General features: G+C 39.7%; 1 protein-coding gene across 21 annotated transcripts in view; it reads right to left on the reverse strand.

The window, feature by feature from the left end:
• Window positions 1-2763: 2763 nt before the first annotated feature.
• Window positions 2764-19223, reverse strand: part of ACSL6 (acyl-CoA synthetase long chain family member 6) — a 96444-nt gene continuing 79984 nt past the window's right edge. For 16 of the 21 annotated variants that reach the window (XM_073802493.1, XM_073802494.1, XM_073802496.1 and 13 more), the window contains 4 exons: window positions 17360-17503; window positions 16241-16342; window positions 15222-15293; window positions 2764-6464 (listed from right to left, as the gene is read on the reverse strand). In XM_073802493.1, coding sequence (XP_073658594.1) covers window positions 6327-6464; window positions 15222-15293; window positions 16241-16342; window positions 17360-17503 — 456 coding nt within the window. In that variant the 3' untranslated portion in view covers window positions 2764-6326. Of the gene's footprint in view, window positions 6465-14698; window positions 14848-15221; window positions 15294-16240; window positions 16343-17359; window positions 17504-18093; window positions 19068-19223 lie in introns of those variants that run through there. The other 5 variants (XR_012330847.1, XR_012330848.1, XR_012330845.1 and 2 more) reach the window with 4 other exon arrangements.

Genomic DNA, 19223 nt, shown 5'->3' on the forward strand with positions numbered 1-19223 from the left:
AGTGAGTTCCACAAGGGATGCCCTCCTAGTGCCCTGAGGCTCAGCTCTTTTGCTCTGCCCAAAGGAAGTAACATAGGAATGACCACTCATTCTCTCCATACACCCAGGTTGAACCATCTGGCTGCATCTGATAAACGTATTGTGCCTATAATAACAATCTTCTTATTTTAAAAAAATGTCATTTCACAACATTAAAAAATGCTGTTTGTACAGATGAAATTAGAAAAACACAAAGACTTTTTCTGTGATGCTCCAATATTGTCTGTAAATATAGCACACATATAGCCACAATATTTTCATAATAAAATCACTGAATTTTTTATTCAAAATCTGCTCATAGAAAGTCACTTATTAATAATTAAAACAATCACTAATTAATCATTAGACTTAACTTTGTAAAGAACAGAGGGTAGGCATTCTTACCTGATTAGATATAGTGCTTTGAGTCACTGAATCACTACTTACTTAGCACCTTACTCTCTGTTAGGCATTGTGGTAGGTCCTGGGGATACAGAAGTGAATTAGAAATGGTTCTTCAATCAAGGATCTCACAGTTTTTTTGCAGTATAAAGCAGTTATCGTATTTCAACATCTTCTCTTTAGTCACATCCATAATATGCTGACAGGCAGTCTCTAGTTTACAAGCCAGGTCTCCAGGCTCCCTTCTTGCCCTTTGGAGAATGTTGTGAAAAAAAAAACTTGGAGCTCTTAAATGACCTTTGGGAGGTATAGATCCTGGGATGCCCTAGACCTAGAAATGGAAGAAACATTGAAAAAGGAAAACAGCTTAAAGCAAAAGTTGATGTGCCCTTTGGTGGCCCTATTCTCTAGAACTGTCTCTCTATACTGAATTACATTCACTGAAGTGCCATCAAGTCAAGGTTTATGGGAGTTAATTGCCTAGGGTTTCAAAACTGGAAATAACCTTTGGTGTGATTCCTTGAGCCAAAAGGGTCCTTAGAGATGATCTTGCTGTCCCCTCAATTCGAAGCTGAGCAAACCACAACGTAGGAGGCTCATTATGACAGGTGGTTGACCTAGGTGGCATGGATCTCCTGACATTTGGCTAGTGTGCTTGCCATGCTCCCACTCCTCCTAACACATGGCTGGGAAAGGGATGGGGGGAACAAGGAAAAGAGCTTGAAGCCCTAAGTAGCAAGGGGAGGGGAAGGGACTACATACAGACTTGCAATTTAAAGTTTCACCTACCCAGCCCATAAAAGGGGAATGAAATGTGTCCCCTACAAAAGGGTGAGGTAGGGCAGAGATATCTCAACTCAATCACCTGTCTCCCTCCACTCCGTCCTCAAATACACAAATGCCAGTGCAAGCATTCAGCCATGAGTGTTAAACTGAACATCTTCCATTTCCCTGTTGTATTGCTTCCATATCTACACTCAGAATTCTTTCAGTGTTTCAGTTCAGTCATGTGGTTTTGACTAGATTGGAACAGTCATGGAGATGCTAACTTCCATGGGAAAAGAAAATCCAAATTTTTAATAGATTGCTGAAGAAAGCTTTTGGGAAAACCGCCAGTTCATGGGTTTAGCATTCCCTGGAGCCGAGAGGAAATCTTTCTGAATACCGTTTTCTTATCAAGTGACTCCCCCACCCCCCAGCCCCAAGAGGCTTCATTTGTGGCACCATCCACAGGCTTTAGGGTCCAACTGAAAATCGGCTTATTTTTGCTTAGTTGACAGGATTGGGGAAAAAATAACAGTGATAGATGAAAAGTATCTTTAGGTATTGCAGTCTTAATGCTATGCAACATATGTAAAAGGGCCAAGGGGATTATAGACATTTCTTGAGCATCCACTATGGGCCAGACCTTCTGCAGCCCCAGGCAACTCACAGTCTTAGTGAGAGTGGGGCAAAGGGACAATCAACCATGCAACCATGTGGGAAGCTTCTTAGAGAAAAAGATAGTTGAACTGAGTTTTAAGATATGAATGATAGGAATTAGGGGGATTAAAGGAAAGGGTATTCTATGAAAAGGGGACCTAAAAGCATGATGCTTTTAGGGCACTGCAAAAAGTAGTTGGTATGATTGAAGCCAATACTCTATGGAGGAAGGGCTGGAGAAGAGATGCTGGGCCTTGTGTGCTGAAGCAGGGAGTCTGAACTTTATCCTGGATACTGTGGAATAATAAGCAGGAGAGTGGCACGACCAGATTTTCAATTTAGAAAGATTCCCCTGACTGAAATGTGGATGGTGAAATTTGAGGAAGCTGGGGTGGAAACAGGAAGACTAATTTTAAAAGCAGTGTAATATTCCAGACAAGAGAAGAGAGTGGCCCCAACTACACTAAAAGCTGTGAAAATAGAGAGGAGTAGATGGTAGCAAATATATGGCAGAATCTGCATAATTTAGACATGGCAGAATGTACAATTTTAAGAAAGTGTACCGCTGTGTATGGGTAAAAGATATTATGGAAATACTGTTTAAGGACCATCATGATGGAAAATTTGAATACAATTTTTTGTTCTTTTAAAAATATAAAAATGAAGTAAATACAGGACACATTTGGTAATAGCAAATGTGCAAGGAAAAGGATAGGTTCTCTGGGGGGGCCATAAGTGTTTAGAGTTTGGGGACCCTTATAGAGGACGTAGAGTATGCTGACTAGTGATATAGCTTGATACAGTGTTTACCATAAGCACTATGATCTATGATCACCAAGTATACTAACATCAGGGGATTATGCTAAATAAATATTATAAAATAGTAATTATAAGCAACTTTGAGAAACAAAAAATCTTTATTTTTTACAAATGTTTTCATAAATGCATTTTATATTTGATATGCATGCTACTATAACAAAGCAACTAAAAATATAATTACAGTTAAAATAACTTTATGCATATTTAAAAGGTAATTTTTTAATCTCCTCAATTTTTAAAAATTGAAAGTAGAATAAGCAGTTCTTGCAAAAATATCCATTGCCCTCCATGCAATTTTTGCAATGACTTAACAAGGAAAATAAAAATAATCAGTCAAATGAATGCTTAAAAGCCACTGTCACCTCATGAAAACCTTTTGTTTGGGACCAAGTTTAGAAATGCTCGTGTTCCAGGTAGTATATATCTATTGCCTCTGGGTTATAACCATTCATGTGTTCTAACTGAAGAGTTTCTCATTAGGGCTTTGTCCTCACGTGAATGCTAATTCCATTCTTACTGCAGTTAACTGTAGATTCACAGAAAGGACTGTGTAGCATACTTGAGAGAAAATTCAGACTACCAGGATCATTTTTTCTTTTCATGTATATGCTTCCTTAAAATAGAAATAGGCAAGAAAATACAGCAACTTAGCTCATATAGTTTATCAATTTTATATATGATTTTCCATTCTTTTTTTCCTGAGATATGAAGCAAGTTTGTAAGTGGTCTATTTTCATGCAAAAATACATTTTTCCATTCTTTACATTCATTTCACAGTATTTTGTATTCTAAGTAACTATATCACATTTGTGCTTTATACATTTGGAAAATAAAGAATAATTCATTCCCTTTACTGCAGAAAAATAAAAGATCAGAGGTTCTTTGATGGGTAATACAATCAAATTAAGTGCTGACTTCAAGTTGCTAAAACATTACCTGACTATAAAAATTGCAATGAAAAAATCCTATTTTTTCTCATGCTTGCAGTTTTACCTAAATTTAGAACGAAAGGTTGACTTACTCATGTGAGGGAGACTAGGTATGTTTATTCCTTAGACTCCTGAGTTCGTGAGTTCCTAATATGTGAAGCTAGGCCTGCACATACCTGGTCAGTTTCCTCTCTCACCTGGAGGAGAATCACAATACAAAGATGTCTTTTATGGCAAAAGGAAAAAAAAATTGGTGTATATTCTATTTTATATCTTTATAGACAACAAGATTAGTTTGTAAAATGTAAGAATTACTAACACATTTAAATGAGAAAGAGAGAAAAGGCCAAACATTTAAGAACATGTTTATGTTACGTAATTGATCTCCGTTATACCTCTAGACTTAAATCGGATCTGATGTCCACTATGAATGTAAATGTCTTAAGTACATAGCCTTTTTCTACATTGGTTAAAGAGAAATACAAACTTTTCCCCCCTCAAAATAAAGTTGGGAAATCTGAAGTAAGAAGGATTTTTTTTCCATTAACACATATTGTTTCATTTCTCCTTTATTAAAAAATTCAGTAAAGTTAAACAGTGGAAAAAATAAATGTACAAGCAATATATTTAGGGCCCACTGTTTACTGTTCTCAGCACATCTGCCAGAACCTATTTATATGCCCAAGTGTGACGATTTTCACAGGAATCAGGAAGGCGAATAGAAACATAAGATCTTTAAAGTGAGAAAGAGAAGAAATCTTAAGTTATCCATAATCAATTATCTCTAACTATTATTAGGTATAAATGTAATCAAAATAAATTTTAAATTATTTGCTTATAATTTCATTGTCTAAAATCCTTTGGAAACAAAGACAAATATGAAATTTAGTTGAGCAGAAGGACAATGGGAAAGAGGTTCATTTTCCTCAAGATGTGAAGCTACTTGCCTTTAAAATAATACAAATATCCAATTCAGGTAATGATTTTCTCTTTTAATTAGTCAAATATATATTAAATATAAAAAAATTAATGCTATGTATAATAGATGTGGCCTTGGACATTTTTAATATTTTTTTATTTAGAAATGCCTTTAAAAATTAATGTGCACAGAACTAGGTCATCTACTAAAAGTCAAATTTATAAGTGCAAGTAGTGGGACTGCAGAGAGAATCCAGCAAAGGAATATGTAAAAGATTGGATAAATACATCAAATGAAGCTGTGGTCGTCCACTTTTGTGAAGACTGAAATATAAGTGTATAATCACTGGTGCAGATTCATCTAGTGAGCCTGTGTGATTATGCAGTTTCTAACCGACAGCACTTATTGACAGTTTGGATTTGCTCCAGGGGTAAGGAGCTTCTGGACTGTGAATACTGCCCCCATCTCTGCTTTCAGAGTCCTGTCTCTACAGAAGAAAACACTTTCCTAGGGACAGTTTCTTCTGTAGATGCAGTCTGTAGCTTGGAACCTAACTGCTGTCCATGCTGGGCTTTAATTATACGACATTGTTGGCACCCAGGTGCAAGAAGTATTTAAACACATAACGCCAAGAAAGGAGGTTTTCATGGGTAAGCTTAGAAGGGTTTAGAGATTCTATGCATGAAATTATTTCCCAAGGAGATATTTATCTATGATGGACGTAAACAGTTTTCTAGGGGTATTTTGAAGAGGTTCTTCAAACTTACGTTGTTGAAAAATTATTTCATTTGGAAATAACATCCCCCCCTCCCTACATCCTGCCGTGATAATCTCTTACTGGAAGAAAGTGAAGCTGTTCAGAATTATTGCCATATGGGTTTCCCAGGCCTGGCATGGACACATTGAGAATGGAAAGACTGGAAGAACCCAGCAAGGAACATCAGTACATTAATTGCTGCCCACCCTGAGAAATAATTCTGGGTTTCTTCTCCCAAGTCTTCCCTAAAGGTCCATTCATTGCAGAGCAGAGTCAAACAGACATCTTTTATAATTCATGTGGTAAGACATCCATGAATATACACATACTATCCTTGAAGTAGTTGTACATTACATTTTTTTCTAGGTAGCTCCTTAATATTTGAATGAGCTTAATAAATAAGAAAATGTATTGAAAGATCTTTGTAAAATGTTATGTAAATACATTTGTTTTAAGAATACTTGAATTTGCATTCTTCATAAATAAAAGTAAAAATTGGAGAGAAAATTTTTTCACATCAATGAGGATTGTTATGTTTAAAGAATCTGAAGTTATGTAGAATGTGAGCTATCATGTTTTGTTTCAGAATTATTCTGTATTAGTTTTAATTTTTTAAGTCTGATTTAATTGTGATTTTGACCATCAGTTATTGAATGAGGTAGTCCACATTGCCTAGATATTTGCTGTACCTGGTTACTATTCCACAAATAATTAAGTACAATATATCAGTTATGTTTTTCCTTTATGTTTAATAGAAGTTCTGTGAACACTGAGAATATATTACTTTTAGTGGTACACAGTTCTTGAGAAAAGTCTTGATTTTTACAATGCCATTTCTGATATTTTTAGCAGCTTACTACAATATCATTGTAATAAAAATAAAGTATACTCGGTGATGAGAGAGAAAATATTGTTAAAGACCTCTTGGGACAGGAAGAGGCTCAGTCATAAGGTCACGTGCTTTTCATTTTCAGCTGCATCATTCTGACACATTACTTTCAAAAAATAACTATAATATTGCTACATTGTCCATTATACTGAGAAGAACTTCCCTTGAACTTCACATGGAGATTGAGTAAAGCTCTTCTATTTGTTTTTTGAAGTACTCTCTCAGCTCAGGTCTCTTAGCCTTTAGTGTTGGTGTCAGCAAGCCATTTTGAACTGAGAACATATCAGAGTGGATGTGAATGGCTTTAACCTAAAAACCAAATGCAGAATACATCTTTATCAGGAATATAACACAGCATTCATAGCATACATGATAAAAGTAGACAGGCATATGGGAATAGAAATATTGATATAAAAACACTATGCCTATTTAAAAGTCAGAGTTATCCTAATAACATTTCAGCCTATTTGATATGTCTGAAAGCCACCTTTTTTCCTTCTTACTCCTCCATTTAGCCAGTCAACAGAAATGAGTTAGTTACTCTGTGCCAGGCATGGAGGACACAAAGGGGGATCGTGAGCACCCCTGCCCTCGGGGAGTGCACACTGGAATCCAGTAGAGCAGACACACTGGGTAATTATTAGACAATGCGGTCTACACAGGATGAAGGGCATCTAACTCAGTTATGGCAGGGAAGAGAGAGGAGCAGTCAGGGAAGCCTTCTCAGATCAGGTGAGTGTTAAAGGACGAGTAAGAGTTAACCAGCAAAGGAGGAGAGGTGGGTGGAGAAGGGCATTTCCAGGCAGAGGCAACCCTATGAACAAAGCTACGGGAGTGAGAAATGGCAGAGTATGAAAAAGGAAATCCAAGTGATTTCTGTTGTAGTTACATAAAGTAGGAGGCGAAGTGGGTGAGAGATGAAGCTGAAGTGGTAGATGGGGCAGTTTATAGAGGAAAACAGTAGGAGATTTTTATACAGGGCAATGACATGGCTGAATATACAATTTATAAAGATCTCTCCAAGAGAAATGTGAAGATGGCTTTTAAGAATGTTAAGATTAGAAGCAGGGAAACCAATCAGAAGGACCTGACCAATCCACAGAAGAGAAGAAGATAAGGGCCTGCACCTACAGAAGTGGCAGAGACAGAGACAAGTAAGCAGTTCTAAGAGCGATTTAGAGATAAATGGGCAGGATGTAATAAAGAAGGAGGCAGCCTTGAGGACTTCCAGGTTTCCAGCTTGGAGGGCTGCATGGACAGTGGTGCCATTCACAGGAGAAATATAAAGTCTAGGCGGGGACATGACGAGTCTGTGTTAAAAAAAAAAGTTCTGCCAGAAAATGTGATCACATTATTGGAAGGAGGAATGGAGGGATCAGACTTAGTGTTCGTGTTGCCTATTTCCATGAGGCAGATTCCAGGCCTCCTCATGCAAAGTCTCTTTGCAAGCCTGAATGGGGGACCAGAGAGATAGATGAACTAACCTGGGAGGGCCTGGGCAGTCTCCTCCCACATGAGATTTCAGCTGAAAGGGTGACTGTCAGTTCAACCAGAATTTTATGATCTGGGCTTGAGCTGAATCCTGGAGTGACAACGTCTCTAAGAAATTGTATCCTGACTGACAACTGGGTCTATATTCAATTATTTTGTTGAGACAACAGATCCATATTATTAAATAGCAAATGAACTGCTATATATAGACTTTAAAAAATTAACTCAAAATATATGCGCTAAATACATATATATTTTCACTTGTTGTTTTGCTTAATTGGCATTTATTGAGCAACTACCATGTGTCAGGTATAGTGTAAGGCACCAGGGATACAAAGAAGAACAAGACACAATCTCTGCACACATGGAGCTTACAATCTAATGAGGGATGCTGCAGTATGATAATACTACTATAGGGACGAGCAGCTGTCAGTTGCTTTCCCAGTATCACTCCCTATCTTCCATGCTAATAAAACCCAGGTTTTGTTTGGGGCCAAAATGTTCTATGTAAACTATGACAATCCTATGTCCTGATTTCCCAGGCTCCCTTGCAGCTAAGGTGTAGTCATAAGATCCATCTGTGGCTAGTGAGAAGGGATAGCTTTTGCTTTCCTAATAAAAGGTCCAGACATACCTATTTCTACCCACTCTCTTTTTTTTCCTTCCTTGAATATGGACAATGTCCAAAGCTGTAGCAGCCACAGAAAGTGATAAGCCAACATACTAAGAAGGGAGAGTGGAAAGATAGGCAGAGCCTAGGTCTTTGAGAACCTGTACCTGCCTTGGACTGCCTATGTTCGGACTTCTTATGTGAGAACACCAAAAAAACACACCCTATGTGTTTAAGACCCTGAGGGTTTTCTTTTAGAGCTGAATGCCTTTCTGATATAGCACCTAACCCAGTCTCTGGAGCAGGATTCATTGAAAAGGGATGCTTGAGTTGAACTCTGGAGGATAAGTAGGCTTTGGCCAGATGAAGATAGCAAGGGGAAGGGAGAGGCTGTTATATGGCTCTAGGCAGAGGCAACATGTGCCAAAACACACTTGGGACATCACAAGTATAGGCTGCAGCAGGTGATACAAATAAAGAAGAAGAAAGAGATGGGGCTGGGGAGATAGGCTGGGGCCAAATTACAAAGGATCAATATGCCAAGGTAGGGATTTTGGACATAATTCTTTAAACAATTTTTAATCAGTGAGAGACAGTACTAGCATGCATCTTTGGAAAGATTACCCTGTTAAGAGAGGATTAAAATGAGGTAAAAGTGGAAGCTGGAAGACCAGCCAAAAGGCAAGATTGATGGTGATTTAGGCTATAAAGTTGGCTGTGGAGATGGAAATAGATTTGGGGAGTAGAAAGGACAGGACTTACAATTGGTTTGGGTAATTGATAGAGAAAGAGATTTTAAGACGGGCTCTAGATTTCTGCTTGAGCAGAAAAACTGGAGGAGGAGCAGAAAGATTCTTTGGAGGCAGGAAGATCAAGTATTCATGTCAAGTTTGAAATGCTTCTGAGACATCCAAGTGGTTTTTGGACATTGGATATATTAGTATTAGTATGTAGGACACAGCTTCAGCCTGGGCTTGAGAGACAGGAGTTTCTTGAGGAGTAGAAAGGAACGGGGGTGTGGGTTATAGAAGCCAGGAGAACAAGAGTGAAAGGTTACTGTGGCATGTGTTACTGTCATATGAGAATTGTTAATTAAAATCAATGGATACAATCAGGAAATGACTTATTTCAAAAATCAGTCTATGCACCACCTCACACCCATTAGGCTGGCTATTATCCAGAAAACAGAAATAACAAGTGTTGGTGAGGATATAGAGAAACTGGAATATATACCCAAAAGAATTGAAAGCAGGATCTCAAAGAGATATTTGTAAATCCATGTTCATAGCAGCATTATTCACAATAGCTAAAACAGGGAAGCAACGCAAATGTCCATCAGCAGATGAATGGATAGGCAAAATGTGGCATAGACATACAATGGAATATTATTTATATAAAGTAAGGAAATTCTGACACATGCTACAACATGGATGAACTTTGAGGGCGTTAGGCTAAGTGAAATAAGCCAGTCACAAAAACACAAGTACTTAGAGTAGTCAAAGTCATAGGGACAGAAAGTAAAATGGTGGTTTCTGGAGGCTGGGGGGAGGGCGGGAATTGGGAGTTATTGTTCGAGGGGTACAGAGCTTCATTCTACAAAATGAAGAGTTACAGAGATGGATGGTGGTGATGGTTGTACGACATTATGAATGTATTAATGCCACTGAACTGCACACGTAAAACATGGTTAAGATGGTAAATTTTATGTTATGTGTATTTAACCACCAAAAATTTAAAAATTGGAAAAAAATCAATGTATGCAAATAGTCGCAAAAAATTCAACATGTCAGTGATTGTTTTCCAAATCTCTGATGCTAACGGTCTAGTGTCCTGGCAGGTGGGTATTATAATATGACAAAGAAGTCTTTCCTCAGAAAATTCTCCATTGCATTCACTGATTTTTCAGATCAAAGACTCAATATACAAAGAAGACCCCTAAAACAGCTACACTTTCTACTTCTTAAAAAGTTTTTAAGAAAAATTCTGGCATTTTTTAAACCCATGCTTGTAATTTTAAAATGTGATAATTTTCAAATGAGCACAGCATTAATAAATGAGATTCATCTTTGTCTCTTTAGAAATTTGTTCAAATGAAGGATTCACTTTTGCTATAAAAAGAATAGCATTTTAAGGGATTCGTGTGTGGTGGGAAGGGGAGGACTGGACTTTAGGCTAAAATTAAAGCTAGCATTACAGGTAGCTGCCTCAACTTTACCTTACATACTGAAAGGATTTCTACTTGGATATGCAGTATAAATAACTGGAAATCTGAGGCTCTTGGCTAAAAAGAGGCATTATCGAATGTTTCAAAATTTGTTAAGGTTCTTGTAAAAAGTGTTTTGTTTGAAAATTCTCTCAACTCCAATATAAAATAAAAATTTTCTGCATTTTTTTCATGGCAAAATAAAAAAAATTAAAAAAAAATTCTCTCAGTGTTTTTGATGCTCAAAGAAGCAAGGATTTGGTAAGGAATAGGGCTGCCAGTTTTTGTACCCTCTGGAATATACTTTTTTCCTAATTTGTTTTGATCAAACATAAATCATCCTAGGGGATCCAAAATTCACTGAAAACAGGTCCCAAGGGAGACGTTTTCAGACCATAGTGCACTGAGAGCTAGGGGTTCTGCAGTGGCCTCTGCTGGGCAGGGGTATAGAGGTGGAGATGGGCATGAAGGTGGAGTGTAGACAGACACGGGTGGGATGAGGTGGGGGAGAGGCAAAAGTGCATTGGAGGCGGGGTGGGGGAGGGATGAGTGAGGGGGCTGGGTTGAGGGGTGGGAGGTGGAAGACAGGCTCTGGCTCAAGCCCCAAACCTACCAGAGCAGCACTGCTCTTATGTTTTGTACGTGCTCATAAGGTGCATATAAGATGTCATCTAAGTTCTGCTACTCAAGTTCAGAAATCACCATTTGATAACAAAACTAGCTAGCTTGAAGAAAATATGAACAAAATCCAAATCAAACTTAATCCTAGATACAGTGATTTAACTTAGTAATTCATGTTTACCTCCATGAAATGAAAAACTGGCAGTGCTAATATCCTTAATTTTTTTTTTAAAGTTCCTTTCTGATAGAAACAGTATCACATAAAGACTTCTGGCAAGTGTAAACGATCTATCCACCTTCTTCTGTAAATGAAATTAATAATATAATTTTATAGGAGATGCCAATGCCAAGATACAATTTCTACAAGTGTCCTGGCAGCCTGGGTTTCAGCTCATCTGCATTCCTAACAGCATGTGGAGAACATGTGTAATTGAGACAAGAGTCTATGTTCAGTACAGGGACTTGGGAGAACACCTCTGAAAATACAGCAGTGACAAGCAGAAGCTTCAAACAATACAGCACAGGGAAGATGACTCTCATAGGGAGAGCTACATACACTATTTAGATGGTAAGTAGAATGTAAAAGAAAACACTATGATCTTAGGAAGAAAGAACTGCATCTGCTGGTAGATTTTGAGTATCTGTCAAACCAGCAACCTGTAGCAGGCCTAAAGTGCTGACTGGGGCATCTGCAGTTCAATGTGGCTCTCTACAACATAGTCTCTGCCTGAGGAGAGGAAACACAATTAAATACAGTGTTGAGGGAAGCCGAGTAATATGGCACTCAGCTCACCTTTCAGCCACTTAGTGAGCAGATCAGAGTGGCACTACTGCCAGTCCCTGCTCCAGTCTGACCTACAGCCCTGGGTCTATTTAAATTCTTCCATGAATATACCTATACAAGTTGCGCCAGTGACTAAAAGTCTAATCAGTAAGTGGGAAAAAATGAGTCAAAACAGTTCTTTAACTGACCTTAACTGTGGGCCCCAAACCTATAGTTAGTTTATTTTCAGAAGTAAACCAATGGTAAAACGAATTTTCATTTTTTATAAATAATTACATATTTTCTAATAAAACCAAACTGTTGAATTATGGGGGGTGGGGGAAGGAACGAGGGTCTTTAGTCTCCCTTTATGCCTAACACAACATAAAACTTGTTTTCCAGTTTGCAATAAGCAAAGTTTTTGTTGAGGAAAGAAGGAAGGAGATGCTTAATGTTACCTCCCTTTCTGAAACTACACTCTTGTCACGGAAAAGTGATTCTATAGTTTTTTTTTAATTTAAAGATACTATAACATTTAAATATTATATTGGAATATAATGCCTCAAAAATGTCAATGTATGCCAACTCATTAAAGCATAGAAATTTTCATAATTCTGAAAAAAAAACTATTTAAAATCTTTCAATGGTATTACTCTGTGAAACACTTTAACACACAATATTGCTTGTAGCTAATAAACACAGAGTGAATAATTTAGGACAAGAGAAATTTTAAAATTTTAAATTAGGGAAATGTTCAATTCATTTCTGATTTAAAGGTAAATTGATTAGGTAAGTATTCATTTCAATGACAAGAAATACAGTAAAATATATTTAGCAAGGGCTTTGCAGTCCGAATTTGAAAACTGTCAAGTTTCAAAGTTCACTTTGTATTTTATACGCCTATGCAAACTAATAAGGCATAGAAATGTCAAAAAAAAAAAGGTTAAATCACAGTTAAGTATGCTCAGATACTTCCCAAGAACCTACATATTTTAATTATTGATAACAGTTATTTTAAATGCTTCTTATCTACTCATTAAATCTCCATAAATTGATAATGGTTGGCCTAGTTCTAGGAATTGTCTGTTTCTGGAAATCAAATTACGTTAATTTTTCATCTAATTCAAAGTTTCATTCAGATCAATGCTGCCCAGTAAGTCTGAACTCCTAAAGCTTCTGTTGAATGATTTAAGCCTTGGGCTTGGATATCTACTGGGGGAGGAGGGGGGGTAAAAAATTAGCATTAAGCCTTAATTGATCATTCCTTTTTGAGGAAAAGGGAAAAGGACTAGCTGACAACAGATTATGGATTAACTCAAGTAATTTATGTTGAGCTTTGGAACACAACTAGGAGCACACACCAACAAAGAGGAGAATGAGAACAGAGAAAATGAAGAGGTAACAGCCTTGGCAATAAAACTCAGGCCTTTGGGATGCCACATGACTTCTCTGTATTTAAGGTTACCATGGCGAGGGCCGAATATTAGAGCAGAAACTTTGCTTAAGGCGTATGGAAAGTCAAGAATACGTCTCCTCTCAGTAAAAGCTCTAACTTGAGCAATGGTTAACACTGGAACCTTAACCAAAGGTTTCTTTTAAACATAAGCTTAAGAGTGGTAGTCTTTTCCAAGGAGAGGACTCTGTTACAATTCTCCACCTGCTCTGAGGCAGATCACGCAGCCCACATCCAGCAGGGGGCATGCAAGCCTTGGGAATCACAAGGGTATCCGCAGGATCCCCAGTGCACCCCCAGCGCCCTTACAGCCATCCATTCAGGTAATAGGGAGCCCAGATCAACCAGGTCTCCAACCACTCATTTGTGGCGCCTGCTCTACAGGATCACATCTACAGTCACACAGCTCCCCGTAATGGAAGAGCAATGAAGTCAGTTTTAGCAAATTTAGGAATTTAATTATCATGCCAGAAATGACCTTGCATTCAGAAAGATAAATATGACTTGCCTGAATGCCTCAGATTTTATAATTTTTAAAAATAAGGATTTATTCATCCAGGCCTTATTTGCCCTAAAACACACTGATGGATGAGGGTAAAGCAGTTTCTCTCAAGCTAGATTAATGTAAAGATCCATTTCAAAAGAAAAACAATTCCCTCAAACCCTGAAACTATATTTAGATTTCCTCACTTTGAAACTTAAGAAATTAAAAGTCTTAATCTGTGGAAATGTTTTCTAATTGTCAAACAACTGCTGTAAGAGTTTATATTTAAAACTGGTTTAAAAATGTTTTTAGGTTAACATCAAAATGAACATATACAAAGGGGCTTCCCTGGTGGTGCAGTAGTTGAGAATCTGCCTGCCAATGCAGGAGACACGGGTTCAAGCCCTGGTCCGGAAAGATCCCACGTGCAGTGGAGCAACTAAGCCCGTGAGCCACAACTACTGAGCCCGTGTGCCACAACTACTGAAGCCCAAGTGCCCCAGAGCCCATGCTCTGCAACAAGAGAAGCCACCGCAGTGAGAAGCCCGCGCACCACAACAAAGAGTAGCTCCCGCTCACCGCAACTAGAGAAAGCCCGTGCGCAGCAACGAAGACCCAACACAGCCAAAAATAAATAAATAAAAAAATTTATATTAAAATAAAAGAACAGATAAAATTTAAACTTCTCATAAACCTTGCAGATCCTTAATACTATATTTGGGGACACTGTTGGAGAACCATTTTATGAAAAACAATTATATTAAATACATACTAGGAAATTTTTAAAAATCAGCCTATTAATATTTTTCTGTTTGAAGAATTTTTCTTTTTGAATTTGTGACTAAAGAGGATTATAAATGGCATGTGTAAGTAGGACCAAGTACGCTTATGAACTCAGTTACAAAAAAGAACCCCAACCTTGCAAAGACGGAAAGTCTTAGAGGTCTGCTGTGTCCACTCCCAACACACTCTTTGTTTCCTCCTCTTTGTTCAGGGCATGCTGGGCTGACAGATCAGTGGCCCCAGGAGTGCAATCTTTCTGATGTCCTAGCAAGTAAGCTTGCCTGCTGCAGCCAAGAAGACAGTCCCCATAAAAATAAAAATAAGACAGGAGTCTGGTCTTGAGTACTGCACGCAGCTTGGAGACACACCATGTAGACATGCTGTACCAGTTATGGCTAGGGTAATATTTCAGCTTTATGAACATCTGTGATTATGAGGACAATAGGCACAGTCTCACTCAGCCTACGACCGATTTTAGTTAGGATGCAGGCTGTTGCAAAGTCAGCTTAGAACAGGCCTTCAGGGGTCCGTTAGTACACTGCCTGTCTGCAGGCCACAGCATGGAGGATAGGGAATCTAGGTCAGGGTCACTGTTGGTTACTTTAATTCTCATCCCTGCATAAAGGGCAGTAACAAGTATGGAGAAGGTAACAGTTACCTGTTCAAAAGAATGGAGTCCACTTTCTTTTCCTAACCTCACCATATCTTCCAAAATGGCTTTCCTCAGCTCCTGAATTGAACCATATAGGTAAAATTACAAGGCAAAAACACATTTCAAAATGGAGATAGAAGAATCAATGAGTTGTGAGCAAAGTATAACTGGCAATCATACCAACACTCCCCCCACCTTTCAAACCCCCAACTAGGGCTGACGCTCCCTGGCAGAAAGCCAATTACCATCCCTCATCTGGCAAGTAAGTGCCTGCATGGCCTAAGGAGTGTCCAACAACAGGCTAAGGGACCACTCAATTTTGTTTTTTAAAGCAGACCTCTGGTCAGCCTAGTGAGTCTCAGGGGCCCTGTCACCCCCAGAAGAGCCCAGGGCCTGGTGGGAGCTCTAGGGTTCATGGCTGCTGCTAAGAAACAGATCATGTGACTGAGGGGCCGATGCTGAGTCAGGGCACAGAGATCCTCTGAGTCAGGGCACAGAGATCCTGGCACAGTACATGTGCCAGGAGAAGGCTTCTGGAAGGTGTGAGCGGCAAATGTTCTAAGCAGGGAGAACTGTGCTCCTTTTTCAATTCCATGACTGTCTCTCTAAGCCCAGTAGAGATAAAAGCTACCTCACATTAGGAGAGAGCAGGGCCAGTGAGTCAGAAGGCCTATTCTCACATCTGACACTGCTGTTAACCAGCTATGTGGCTTTGGGCAAGACGCCTCCCTCTCTGGACTCTCCTGCAAGCTGCAAAACAACAGGGCTGGACAAACTTTCTCTGATGTCTCCTGGCTGGAAAATTCAATAGTTTATCAAGTGTTCTAAGAAGAGAGATGAGCTCCTTCTACAACAATGACAAAAGACAAACCTCTGGTTTAGGATTCCTACCATTTATAAAATAAAGTTAGAAATTTCCCTATAGGTTCAAATTTCACTTGGGCTACTGTTTTTGTATGTCCTCTCATTATGCAGTATCACAGAAGGTCCAGCAGTCTTTTGGGGAACAGCCCCAAGGTACAGACCTTATTTGTGCAGAGCTCTGCATACGTCCCTTCAATTCCTCTCTTCTGGGCCCAAGAGGGCATGACTTCCGGGTCGGGCACGACTATGCCCACCAAAAAGGCCTGCGATCCCACCAAAGGAAAACACAGTTATGACAAAAGCTTTTAAAGTGGTTATTTGCGGTCCAGCATTAAAACTAATCTCTTGGTATTCTCAGACTCCACTCTTTTCTAAAAATATGTATATGTTTATGTTATGAAACATATCACACATTCTCGACAGAAATATTCTTGAATATTTCTGATATATTTCCCTAACTTCGTAAAAAGTTTATTAATAAAAAATAAGCTTAAGAAGATTAGGAATCAGTAAGGTTAGTCCTGTATGTACCTTTGATTCTCATGCCAATCTTAAATGAGTACATCTTTAGGATACTAATCAACCAGCTCTACAATCCAAAACACATACATTTCTAAGGATTTCCAGACCATTTTGAAACTGATTCATTAGTATGGTCCTCATTCTTTAAGAACACCATTTTAATTTTTAAATCATTTTCTTAAAAAATAATTTAATAGTCTTTAATTACATAAATCCAATGATAGCACAGAATATATTCACAGTGATCTTTCTGACTTCAGATCTAAATGATACCAGAAAGCAGAATAAATATAAATCCTCTTCAAATAATTTAATCCTGTACTATATTAGCACATTAGCTTAATATATTAAGATATATCATCAGTATCATTATTTGCAATACTGCATCTATTTATCTGTAAAGTTCTTATGTGTATTTCAAAATCAAAAGAGCAGAAACCCTGAATCTCGCTTCAGCATATTACCTCAAAATTCCTCTTGGAAGGAGACAGAGCATAAGTTAAAAGTAGTGGGAATGTTATTACTACTACTTTAAGCAACTTATTTACCTAACTGCAATTTACCAAACTATAAGCAATTAAGATTTCTCCCTTAGAAAGGCATTTTCTCTCATGATCCTATACGCCAGAGAATACCAGTATCTGATTGGAAATTAATGTTCATCACTTTAATCAAATACCAGTTACTTAGGAAACCATTCCCAGAGTACTCATCAGGCCCAAAGTACGTGTGGGAGGGCTGAGGCCTAGGGGACTCACCTTTAAGCTGTCCCCATGGACATACATTTGTGCAACAGGCTCACTCCGGATGTAGATGTTCTCAATCATCTCGGGCGCAATATATTCTCCCTGAGCAAGTTTAAATATGTGCTTCTTCCGATCAATAATTTTAAGAGTTCCAGCCTGTGGAATTGGACAAGCGGCTTCATAAAATGGTGGCATTCCCAAGCCTGAGCCCCTCACTCATTAGTGCCATAGCCCCTCACCTCTCCAACGCCCGGTCTCACCCTGCAAGCCCCACCAGATCTGCTCGTGCACCTGACATCTCTGCTCTCATGGAGCCACTGCACGGCTGGAGAGGGACGCCGTGCACAAGGGTGGATGGCTCCCAAGCTCTGCTGGGCCCTGAGTGCCCACTGTCCTGTACCCTCACCATGCGCCCTACTCCCCCTCCCACCCCTGCCACCCTGGTGCCCAGCAACAGGTGCCCTCCTCCTCAGGAGGCCACCCACCTTCCCATCAGGGCTCCTCTAACCCAGGCCCTCGCTCCAGCTGTCGCTTTTCTCAGCAGCATCTTCAGATTCTCCCCCTTGAACCATGCTTAGGCCACCACTCCCAAAGAGCAGCCTCTCCATCCTTCAGCACATAGCACAGCTCTGGCAGAGGACCCCAGGTGGCATTAGGAGCCCTCTCCCTCCAGGACCTCTGCAGCAGGCAGGCCACCCCTTGGGCAGTGAGTGCTTGCACCCCTGGCCTCCAGGAACCCCACTCACCTCCCTGACTCCCTTCAAAACTTTTTGAATTTCCAAGGTGAATAGGTGGGTCTCTCTCCTTTGGCTCTCTCCTTGAATGTTGCAACTTCCTCACCTTCACTGACGATGCTCCTTGAGGTGACCACCATTTATCTCCTAAGTGGCCACTCCTGCATATGTCTGAGCTTCCAGCCAGAGGTCTTCACTGAGTTCCAGACCCAGAACCTCACTATCCTCCAAACTCTACAAAAACCAGGCCCTTTTCCCTGCACGATGCAACATGCCCTAAAGGAAGCTCATCCTTCTCCTCCTCAAGCCTGTCCCATTCCCCAAGCCCCAGACCTGGAGATGGCCTTGCCATTGGCCTCTCCTGGGACTTCCAGCAGTCAGGCTCATCTGTCCTCACTCATAAATCCTTCTCACAGACACCTCCTCCTCCATCAAAACCACTTCCTTACTGAACGTGTGCACACACTCTGGCCCTGCTCTATCTGTTCAATCATCAGAAGCAGAGTAGTCTCGCCAGAAGAGAAAAACAAGCAGGCCTTGTTTTGCTCAAAATCCAGGCTGGACATCAGGGCCTTTCCCTACACTGGCTTCTTTGGTCCTCGTGGCACCCCATGAGCTGGGTGTCATCACCTCCATTTCATAAATGGTGAAGGTGAGGATTAGAGAGGTCAGTTAACGCCTCCAAGGCCACACAGCTAGGAGGTGGGAGAACCAGGTCTTTCTGGATCAGACACTTAGACCTTTTCCTTGATCTACCTAATACTATTTCAAAATAGTAATAATTTTAAAAACTGACTCCCACAGACTGCCTGCCTACTGCCTCGGGCTCTGAGTTCAGGCACAGCACTAGGTGCTTCACATGAATCAATTCACTTGCTTCTCACAACACCCTGCAAGGTGGGTGGTTTCATCCAAGTTACAGGGCATCAGTGGCAGATCCAGAGTTTTGTGGGACTTCAAGTTTTTTCCAGTTTTGAGACCCCCACCTTTACGAAAAATAATATAAAATGAAGTGCAGAGCCTTGAAAGGGGCCTACGCAAGTGAAGGCTGAAGCCTAGGCTTCGTTAGCTGATGGGACAATCTACCCTCTGCCAGTGTCCAGGGTCCTGCTGCTTCTCCAGCCTCCCTCCTCCACATCTGT

Source organism: Tursiops truncatus, chromosome 3, assembly GCF_011762595.2.
Source record: "Tursiops truncatus isolate mTurTru1 chromosome 3, mTurTru1.mat.Y, whole genome shotgun sequence".
Lineage (NCBI taxonomy): Eukaryota > Metazoa > Chordata > Mammalia > Artiodactyla > Delphinidae > Tursiops > Tursiops truncatus.